Source organism: Triticum aestivum, chromosome 5B, assembly GCF_018294505.1.
Source record: "Triticum aestivum cultivar Chinese Spring chromosome 5B, IWGSC CS RefSeq v2.1, whole genome shotgun sequence".
Taxonomy (NCBI): domain Eukaryota; kingdom Viridiplantae; phylum Streptophyta; class Magnoliopsida; order Poales; family Poaceae; genus Triticum; species Triticum aestivum.
In genome coordinates, this window is record NC_057807.1 from 7,194,796 (window position 1) to 7,206,322 (window position 11,527).

Below are 11,527 nucleotides of genomic sequence, written 5' to 3' on the forward strand. Positions count from 1 at the left end.
TTTATTAAAATATATAAAAATTGACAGTGTAATTTGTAAAAAATGTTCATACCATTCAAAAAATGTTTAACACTTTAAAAATGTTCTAGCATTTTAATGTGAAGTATTTTTTAGTAAATTCTATAGAAATGGAAAAAAATAGACAAAAATTTAGAAGTTTATAACATATAAATATGTTTGTAAAATTTTCAAATATGCTCATAAACACTTACGAAATGTTTGTCACTTTTACGGATATGATGATGTCTTAATTTTTTGAAAACTATCTATGAAAAATTTACAAAAATGTTCCTAACAGAAATGCTATTACAAAAAATTATGAATAGAAAATGTGTGTAAAATTTACAGAAATGTTCACTATTTTTTAAAACTTTAAAGCTGGCTTCTGATTTGTTTTCAAATTTTGAGCTCCATGGAGCTCGGGATCCAAACATCCACTCTCTACCAACTATATGCATCCAGAAATAAGAGAGGAGTCAGCCACCGAGCGTTCTCAGCGATTTGGGCATTCTGGTCGTCGGATCGTTTTCTTGATTGTGTTCTGGCCGTTGGATCTCGGGCTTGGTCACTGTGGCCCGTCAGATATTTACCCGATCGTCTCCAACCGTCCAATATTTTCCCTATGAGACGTGTCCCGCCCGGCCGTGCCACCGCGCGTAATTATGCTGCCCCGTCGAGGGCATTCTCGTCATTTCACTTGGCTGGGAAAAGATCCTACAGCGCAGGCAGGGGCGAGACCGTAGAGACTGTCGTTCCCCTTCCGCTCCAGCCCGCTCGCCTCCTTCTCCCCCTCCCGCGCATGTCTCTCTCTCTCCCTCTCGCGCCCCTCCCTGCCACGCCGCCGCCGTCGCCACTCGTCCGGGCACCTATCCACGACCCCGCGCTGCCCCTCTCCTCTTCCTCCCGCCTCACCTCTATCTTTCTCTCTCTCTCCTCTTCAAACCTTAACCCTAGCCACTAGCCTCCGCTTGCCGCTGCAGCTGCTCCTGCTCAAGGACGAGGTGATGAAGATCACCCCCGTGCAGAAGCAGACGCGCGCCAGCCAGCGCACCCGCTTCAAGGCCTTCGTCGGTGGCGGCGACAGCAACGGCCACGTCGGCCTCGGTGTCAAGTGCGCCAAGGAGGCGGCGACGGCCATCCGCGGCACCATCATCCTCGCCAAGCCCCTTGGGGGTCTAGAATCATGGCCGCCCGCGTCCCCAAGAAGGTGCTGCAGTTCGTCGGCATCGATGATGTCTTCACTTCCTCTCGTCGATCCACCAAGGTATAAACTAACCCTCCCTGTATCCATATTATGCGATGTTCTCATCATTGGAACTTTACTGTCAGTACGAAATTGGTTGTATTATGTGTGCATAGTGTATAATGTTCAGTTTAATCATGCTGAATCTTCTGATCTGTTTCCAAAGTGATTGCCTTGTGCAGCTTGAACTATTATAATGGCACTTGATGCAGTCTCATATATGGCAACTGATTAGTGTTGAAGTGATAATGTGTCTCTATCTACTTTATACTTCTACAATACAATACAAGAGATATGACAGTATGGAGTTCATTTAGAGTCTTGGCAAATCATATTCTAGATTATTGATCACTACATGGAATCCTACAATGTCAAGAATCTCATATATGCAGTCATCAGTCTTGCGCACACGACGATGAGGTCTGAGCTTGGCATGATTACTCTCCACAAGACTTACAAAAACCATAAATGCGTGCCCTCTCTATGTTAGGATGTAAATTTTGTGCACAATGGTATTTTTAGGGGTATGTATTCTGTCACAGAAAAAGTGTAGTTCTGAACCTGCTAGATTTAAATCAAAAAATGTCGTGCTGACTGAGAAATCTCAAGTAGAAAATGCACATATTGTACTTCTCTTGACTATTGTTTCTTCCTCCATTTTACCTTTCTGGGTATGTCCATTTTTCATTAGATAGTTTTCTGCAGAGCATATGCGATAAATTCACAAATTTATAATTTTGACGTACTGCTGAAGGTAGAGGGACAAAAATTGAAGATTCAAATGAGCGACTCAAATTCAGGATTTGAGTTACCAACGTAGTGTCTACGACTGGCTGATGGTTCAAGAGTTCGAAGAAAGTCAAGCAGAATGGAATACTACACATGCCCACGCTGCTATATGCCAAGGTATCACTTCAGCGGTGTTATTAGTTGCCATTCTGTCCTGATACAGACATGAGCCTAGAGTAGAGGAAGCACAACCCCAGCAAGAACATTCCTGTCTCAACATATTAGAGCCCCAATTTTGCGGATTTTGCTAGAAGTTAAAACAGTTACTACTGTCATAGCATACTAGATGCAACTTAGTGTGATGCCCTATGTCCCTCTTAGTTTCAGCACCACAAAAGCAGTATTGAGATGATTGGAAGTTTCCGTCTCTTCACATCTATATTTTGTTACAGGTTAAAAGGTCTGAAAATCTAGGTATGCTAGCATTGACAATCTTGCAGCTCTTTTGAATTAGTCCTAAATCATAACAGAAAGCTTTCTGCCATGATAATATATATTTTCGGATACATACTGTGTGAACGTATGTAAATGAATACACGGATCATCTAAATTTGGACAAAAGCTTGAGACCATAGTATGGAACATGACTGAAATGCGCAAATGGCAATAATAAACACATGTCAATGGCAGTTTGATTACATTGATAGTCTTCTTTCTTACATAATTCTCTACTTGAAATCAGGGAGTTCTAGCTGAATTTTTAAAACCAACAATAGTGGGGAAGAGTCTTTTAGTTATTTACATTCATACCCGGAAGCAAAGGACAAAATGTTAAAAGGTTCTTTAATCATATTTAATACTTTGGAAGCTTCCTTGAGTGCAGTCACATTCATGTTTTTGTAAACTGGAATAAGGTCGTGTAATGTTTTCGTAAACAGGGAAGGGGAGCCTTGGCGCAGTGGTAAAGCTGCTGCCTTGTGACCATGAGGTCATGGGTTCAAGTCCTGGAAACAGCCTCTTACAGAAATGTAGGGAAAGGCTGCGTACTATAGACCCAAAGTGGTCGGACCCTTTCCTGGACCCTGCGCAAGCGGGAGCTACATGCACCAGGTTGCCCTTTTTTTTAATGTTTTCGTAAACAGGAATAAGGCCGTGTTAGTCACTGGAAGCGGACTGGTTGTTGTCCAGGGATACAAATTCATTATCGTGTTCACGTTCTTTTATTTCAGAATTAAAAGTCAGCTCTTTTCTTTTTTATAGATGTTGCCAGTGTATGCTTTACTTACCTCCTGAGCACATCCTGTTGTGCATTTTTCTCACTTACCATGTTATAAGTTCTGTTTCCAAGAACTTGTGACTAAGATACGCAATCGTTGCACGTGCCAGTGTCTATGGAGAGCCACTTATGATAAGGGCCGTCCGATCGTTTCCTAATCGTTGCATTTTTCTCAGGATGGACAAGGGTATCATTGTGTATATATGTGATAGTCGTGGTGTCCCTGAAATTTACGAGGAAGATGGAGCTAGCACGATTGGTGCATCAGAACCTTCAGTTGTCCTGGTACAAGCTACCTTTGCTTACAATGCCACAATTAGAGATTTTCTTGATCAATGGTATGACATTGTATGCATCAGAACCTTTAGTTGTCCTGGTGCATCTTGTGCAGCGAAGCTTTAGTACCAAAGCATTTGAATAAATCAAATGAATAATCTCTTTTCTGGGTTCTGGAATGATATTTGAAACAATTTAATACTCTCCATGAGATTTTAATTCATATCCTGGATAGTAAAGTATTTGGTGTCCAGTATAGTATTTTGGGAAGTTTTAGGACCATGTTCATATTTTGGACTTTTTAGGCATATTTTTCTACGACAGTGTTTGTGTTGAGTTTTGACTAAGCTTTTTGGGCATTGTTTGTTGCTTGTTAAAGTTCATATCAGTAGACACTTTACTATCAAATGATGCAATATCAGGCCTCTCAATCTTGTGACTTGCCTGCTAAGCTGATATAATATATGAGTATTTTTTGGCACATATATTTGTTCTCCTGTGTTCGAGACATGTATAATTTATCTCAACCGTGTTATAATTTATCTGTTTTATTCTGTACAAATTTAATCCAATATCGGTTTTAGTTTATACTTGCTTCTAAGCTCGATTTGTAGAGCTAATGCCTGACTATCTCTTTGGGTTCTGCGCCACTTAAAATCAATCATGCTACCAGCTTATTTCTGAGACCAATTTATAGCTCAGGTTCTTACTACATCTTCCTGAGATAATTTCTCTAATTTATTTCTATGGATTTGGGTCAATTATTGATATATTTTTGTACAGAATGTACCTATTCATTTGTGATGATGACGATGAGATCAATTTTGTTTCTGTCAAAAGCTGAGCTAACTATTTTTAATCCTTGTGCCTTTAGTCAGTTTGACAGCTACACATTGGATATAGATAATGTAAGTAATCTTAAATAGAGTGAAAGCTTTCATTTCCTACAGATTGCAGGCTACAAAATTGTCTATCGTATTATCACAAAGTAGGAGAGAGAACTATTATGCAAACACACCAAGACACATTGTTATCCACGTTACATATTTGCCGGAACATTCATACATGTTGGCTACCAATTATTCACCATAAATCCAGAAGAGAACTAGCATAACAATTGGAGCTTTGTCCTGCAAATTATTTAAAGCTTCAAACTCCGAGCTACAGCCTGGAAGACAGGTTTTTGGGGTTTAGCTTAGCATGCATAGTTGACGCGGAATGCAATTATAACCGGCGCAGCGGAGTGCGCCTTACCCTTCTGCTTATTGTGCTTGCAGTTCTTCGAGTCAAAATGCTATCCAGTCAGCTCCCAATTCTGCTTATTATGGTCTTTGCTTAGCCATATAATCAAATGCCAGATAGGTCACATGGTTGATTAGAAAAAGAGCATTGAGGGTCTATGCTTATTGTGGTTGCAGTTCTTCGAATGAAAATGTTATTCTTGGTTTCTAGATTAATTTGGTTATCCAGTCGGCTCCCAATTTCCAGTTTCTTATTATACGAGGAATCGATGGTTTACTGTTAATTATTTTGTTTTATTTTTTTCTTGGTTTTTTGCTTGATGTGTTTTCGATTGGGAGCTCTCCACTGGGAAGATACCCCTCCACGCCCAGCCACCTCTTCACCACCACGCGCCAGTCAGCGCATGAGGCGGCGGAACTGGCGGCGCCGTCCAGCAGGAGAACATACACGATATAACCCTTGCTGATTCATGTACGTGAAGTTGAGCATGCCCGCACTGATGGGCGCCATCACCGTTGACGGCAAGAGTGCAAGTCGCGGCTCAGGCCGCTGCTCCGTTGGGATCACCATCGTGTGCGGTCATTGTACTCGCGTTGCACGTGTGCTCAGGTATGCATCCCAGGTTCCACTCTCTCATAGATGTCCATATATACACAGTTCTGATCTCCTTTTTTCTGCTGCTCCATACAACGTACAACAGAGTTGTTGATGCAATGAGAGCTCGATGTCGTGTCCGCCGGCTGAGCGGCAAGCCGGAGCTGCAAGTCTATGAACATGGTGGTGCTACTGTGAGGATCTCATGTCTCCCACTATGCATCTCTCATCAGCCCTTACTTATACTATCATGTTCTAATATATTTGTGCAAAAAAAATTAGAGTCAAAGCAAGGCTTGCTCTTTCTGATAAAATCATGTTTCACTTTTATAATCAGGTCATCAGTGTTCCCTATATATCATCCATTGCGATCAATTAAGAGGTGAATACATCATGTTTGGCAATAAATCTCGCTTAGACAAAGGTATATGCTCAGTTCTTATGAATTAGGAAACTAGGGAGTACTATTGTTAATCTTTCTCTAACAAGTTCAGGCCACATGTCATCCAGAGTTATTTACATGTTAATATTTGGTTGATGCAGAAGATGTTTGTCTATAATTTTCTACCCTCTTGAATATGCACACCACCACCCCGCGATCTTCTCGGAGAACCTCTGAGTGTGTTTGAGCGACATCACCACATCCGATGGAGCCAGTCGTGCACTTTACGATGTTTTCATGCACCATGTTAATCTCCTGCCGTTCTTAAGTGGCACTAAAAAGCTTCATTGACTTCGTGTCAATATAAAAGAGTTTATATATGTGTCATGATTTCTTTTTTTTTATCATTTTCAGGTTAACATGAATGGATATGATGGTATGATCTCCATGAGCCTCAATACTGCCATCAGATCAGGTTAAATGAACCTGCATGTATAATATGCTACTCTTTTCTCTGATTCTCAAAGTACATAGGGTTTATTTCTTGCCAGGTGATCTGATCAGATAGTTTATTTTTTATCTTAAATCTAATAGCCACTAGCGTTGCTTCTTGATCTCTTATCTTACTGGCTCATTCTTTATTTTAGATGTCAAAACTTTTATTTCAGCAAGTAAAAATTTAAATCACTGCTAGCTATACAGGAGAGCTAATTCTCACTATCTCGACGGGGTGGCGACCATTCCCGTGAGGCCCGGCCACGAGCAGTGCTCCTTTTGCTGAGCGCCGAGGAGTCGAAGGGTGCTCCGGATTCGGATCTGGGCGCGGTGGCGTCCATGGCCAAGCTCGAACCTGGGCGTGTGGGCGCGTTGGTGATCGTGGCAGCGGTCGTGGCCGAGCTCTGAGCACGGTGGCTGCCATGGCCGAACTCGACTGTCTCGTACGTGACGATTCACCACCAGACAAGAATAAAGGAGGAGCGAGCGGCGGAGATGAGAGGAGCAGCAGCCATGGCGACCACTCACCCAGAAGTACCAACCCACCTCCAATAACTCCCCTCTCACTTAAGTTCTTGTCGACCGGCATAGCACCTCTGCCCGCATAGTGACTCTGAGCTCAAAGCGGTAGCTTCTGTTTCCTTAGGCTGGATAGGGTTTGAGTTTGGGTTTGGGTAGGCCTGTGTCTCGGGCGCGTGCTACTCATCTGAACGAACTCACAGTAAATTGGAATCGAGTTGAGATGTTTGTTAAGTTTGTTGCAGAAAAAAACATTAATTACTGTCTTGCATATGTGTTTCCTTAATGAATGAAGGCAGTCCAATGTAGAGCACATCCAGTGGCATGACCTTTTTTCCTTCTATACATCTACAGCTAGACATGTGATTTCATCTGGTCCATCATGGAGTACTGCAAATCTACCATGCAAACGGTATTTTGCTGGTACGAGGAGACATGGCTGGAAGCAACGGCGAAGCACACCAGTAGTATCTCTGGTTAGCTCACAAACATCTTTGTGAAGTACTACCTCGGGAGTATACTATACTTCCAATCTTGTATCTACATTAATGTGTTAACCTATTTTGTCCCCCCCCCCCCCTCTTTACAGTTTGGGAGAAAGAGCGCAAAGAGGACCACCAGAGAAACGGGTGTTCCAGACCCAGACTATCGACAACCGATCGCTATACTTGGTGAGTAAAGAAGACTACTATTCTCATTTTGCTTTTCTATCTACTATTTTCATACCAGATTTGGCTTGCTTGTGGTGCCTTCTGCTGTACAGATACATTGTTATGAACCATTGTTCGGACTGCACCCCTAATATAAAATACCAAATTTGTGTGTGTGTGTGTGTGTGTGTGTGTGTGTGTGTGAAGTTATGCTCTAAACAAATATATGAGACACACAAATGCACATGTGTATTCATGTCCAGTTGTTGCGGCAGGTGCAATTATATTTTGATCCAAATCTCTAAACAAGCATATGTACGAATACTAACGCCAATGCAGTTTTGCTCTTCCTAGGATGGCCTGGATGGCCTGAGGTGAGCAGCCTTTGATACGCCGTGTTAGGCGCCCAGGTGTTGCCTTTCTGATAAATCAGGCTACCACCGACCAGCTCGAGCTCGCTTCAGCCTCCTCCTCTAGCCCCTAACAGCCTCCTCCTCTCATCTTGCAGCTACTACCTCATCGCCATGCTACAACAAAAAAGGTGAGCCTCCTGCCATTATATGTTGTCGTGATTAAGAAGGTTGGGGTAGCTTTATTAATGGATGAAATCCCCTGCCTGTTCCGTTCACCACCCCTAGTAACCAGTGTTTAGCCCCAACGTCTGTCCCACTAGGTCCCAGCCTCATTTCATTGGTTAATCTTATGTATAATAGTGTGATAAGATAGTGAGGTGTATGCATATCTATAACCATATATCATACTTCTGATTGTAGTGTAAGACAGTGAGGTGTAATCTTGCCTTTTTAGTTCAGAGAGATAATTCGATCACTTTAAGTTGTTGCATGCTGTCATATGCACTATGCTTATGTTATTTGCTACTAAACCAATAGTGGAATATAGTTTTATGTTTCATGTATTGTTTGGTGGCTTCTCAATTTGTGCATGAAAACAAACATTGCTTCCGAGTGACTCTTCATTAGGCTCTTGTTTTATTCATGGGTGATGGAACAATGAATGCAAAGATAAGCTTCCTTTGATTTGGTTGCTCGGCTGACAAGAATATGCATTCCTTTGTATACCACCTTACCTCTCCTGTGATGCTTTCTACGTTGTAGATTCCCTGTATTAGATAAGGGCCAGTACTAGGGTTGATGCTTTAGTACAGAAATCATTGCATTCCATATATCTCACAGTTTGTTTGTATCAGATTCATGTGAGGCGGTCCCTATGAAGTACATGGACGAGACAGATGGATTACGCCATCTATTAGTATGCTTAGTAATTCTGTAGTTGGCTCTTTTTATTATGTTCATGTTCTTATTAACTCCTCTTATGTGTTCTCGCAATTGGTATCGAACTTCATGTCGAATGGCTATCTTTTGTGGTCGTATGAACGGGTCGAGCTTGATCCTGCCTTATAAATTGATGTTGTCTTGTGCTCCATTACGTTTTACTTTTATCACAATTGAATGTTTCTTTATTTTATTATTATCCTGTATAAGTGCAAATGCTATATCTGGGTTCCTACTGACATGGTGTTACATGCTTTGGCAAAGTGCTTGGACCGGCACCCTCGCGCCAGGGCGCGATCCTGATCTAGTGTATCTTGTAGCAAGCCATGAGCCGAGGGTTGCTACATGATCAATTGCTGACTAGGCAGTGTGTTTTCTTCATTTTGGGCAGATCACAAGTGTTTGACACCTCTCTCTACATTGGGTATCCTTTTCCACTTGAATTTTAAAATGCGCAGAATGTGCTTTCCTTGTTGTTGCCTCGTCATTCCAGCATGGAATCAAAGCAAAACTGATATTACTACCTTTAAAAATTCGCTCGCTGTCTATGTCCATAACATGCCCATTGGACTGCACGGCAGAAGTGAAGGTGTCTGCCTAGCTGGCCGAGCAGACGCACTCGTGTGACCTCTGATCTAAGAATGACATGTACTCTGTTGTGAGCCCATGGTGCATGTGGGTTGGAACGCTGCTTAGGAAATCTAGACTTATTTTGCAGGCAAGCCAAGATGGGATCTGTAGCCCATGTGATTTCCATCAAAATCACGGCCAGTTCAACTCTGGTTCGAATCCTAATAAAGAAATAGACCAGCAGTCCTAGATGGATATGTCCATCGCTAAAAAACGCAGTTGTTGAAAGAGTCAATATGACTTGTAGCTAGAGTACGCCAACACCCCTCACTTCTTCTACATGCACTAAACAAACCCTAGCTTATCCAACTCAATTTGCTTTAAGGTTTATGTGTGAAAGAAGTCATGTTAAAACAGAACACCACACTCTTCAACCTGAGAAATCAATAGTCAATTTACCTATGGATATTAAATCTATATACATCGTACTTGATGTGTGAAGTTGATAATACTTATTAAACATATTTTAAATTACAATATTTGGTGCTTCACAGCCTGTTACGAAATTATTGTTCACCCATCCAATGCAATAAAAAGTACGTGCGAGAGAGAGATAGAGAGAGAGAGAGATTAAAGTACATTTTTTCCTGATGTCCACCATAGTTCCACGATAAGTACACCTAGGAGGAGACAATCAAAATATGGACAGAACATAAATATTTAATATGTAAATGGTAGGTAACAAATCCAAACACAAAATTGTGCAAGCAACCCACTAGCTAGTTTTATTGAATATTAAAATAACATAGTTGATTTCTAAAACATACAAAAATTATTATCTCATCAACGCATAATTATTTTGAGAACCATAAGGTTGAGATTTATCCACCCAAAAACTATTGTGTTGTTGTTGCTGGTGTGCAATTAATCTTGCAGGGACAGTTGATGAAGCATTCTCCAAGATCTGGCCAGCACAAGTTATCTATTTGACAGCAGAATTCCCGTCCTGGGAGCTGGTGCCCATCTTTATAACAAGGGGGTCTAGTTACATGGCTTACTTTGCTCATCATGTTTCTCCCCTTGTTGTTTATGATTTCACCTAATTAACATAAAATAAAGAATATACTTATCATCTCATCATATAAACAATAAAAGTCCACAATATCAATACCACCAAAAAATCGAGTTGTTAATTACCATATGTGCCTCCAAGACAAGTCAAACACACCACAAGAAGAAAAGAAAGTAGCACAAGTCCTTGCACATTGTTCCTCGTGAACTTGGTCATCGTCACTAAGGAATAGAGGCTATTAATGGGTGGTACTCTTTTAAGTGGAGTTGATGAGTGTATGACCGTGAAATGCTTGCTCCATGAATGGTTCATATATATATATAGGAAAAGCTTCTCCGTGTTGATGTGTGAAGTTATAGAAAATATTAATGCTTGGAGTTATGGCTTGTGTGAATTTCCAATTTTAGTTTCACTTCTAAAGATTCATGGTTCCTTCTAGAGTATTTTTCTCAAATTTATGCTTTGTCATAGCATGTAAGTTACTTTAATGCCCCCTCTAGAATTGATCGCTCATTGTTTTCAAGGGGTAGAATTGACCTCTTAGAATGGGTAGTAAAAAACTGGTGCATGGCAATATTATGTTTAAGGCATTGATAATAATTGGTATAATATCAATAATTCCTATATATATGATGCCTTATCAATAAAACTATTAATTTCTGTCTTGGTATAAGAGAACAAGACTCATCCACTTAACATTGGACTTGTTTTTTAATGTATGTAAGCAATTGTTCTTAAGTATATCAACAAGTTACAGATACATTTTTTTTACTTTTATTCCATGAACATAGATTAATTATGGGATGGCCATTTTCTAAATATAAGATGATGATTTATTTTCATATACATGAACATTTTATATCAAGGTACTTGAGCATTTTTTACATTTTTCTATACACAAAATTTTCTCCAATATTAAGTCGATTTTTTTAAATAGATTAGTTTCCCCAAAACTTTCTTTATTAGAATTGTGAAAATGTCGCACTTGCCCAGCTAGGGAAAATTTCGTTAGGCAGAGCTGCCCAACTCTCGGAACTCCCTATAAGTTCCTCCTTGCCGCTACCAACCTTCCCTTCAGACAGCGCATGCCTGGCTGGTCCGACCCATTGACGACACGAATGGACACCACCGAGTGGGAGAGTAGGCGTTGAGCCAATCCACTTTAGCAACAATTTTTTCATTTTTGG

General features: G+C 40.8%; 1 protein-coding gene across 11 annotated transcripts; it reads left to right on the forward strand.

Annotated features, from left to right (window-relative positions):
* Positions 1-754: 754 nt before the first annotated feature.
* Positions 755-8,919, forward strand: LOC123110075 (40S ribosomal protein S2). 11 transcript variants are annotated; one of them, XR_006453146.1, is made up of 12 exons: positions 755-1,264; positions 1,998-2,149; positions 3,425-5,375; positions 5,467-5,554; positions 5,698-5,784; positions 5,904-6,048; positions 6,157-6,217; positions 6,445-6,771; positions 7,111-7,232; positions 7,346-7,427; positions 7,746-7,947; positions 8,614-8,919. XR_006453146.1 is itself a non-coding variant. In XM_044530507.1 (2 exons), the coding sequence occupies exons 1-2, from the start codon at positions 1,005-1,007 to the stop codon at positions 2,048-2,050; spliced, it is 309 nt and encodes a 102-aa protein (XP_044386442.1). In that variant the 5' UTR covers positions 755-1,004; the 3' UTR covers positions 2,051-2,313. The 11 variants fall into 11 exon arrangements, 2 of the variants coding, with proteins under 2 accessions (XP_044386442.1, XP_044386443.1); XR_006453149.1 differs by having other exon boundaries at positions 3,425-4,226; positions 4,308-5,375; positions 5,904-6,217; XR_006453143.1 differs by having other exon boundaries at positions 5,904-6,217.
* The last annotated feature ends 2,608 nt before the right edge of the window (positions 8,920-11,527 follow it).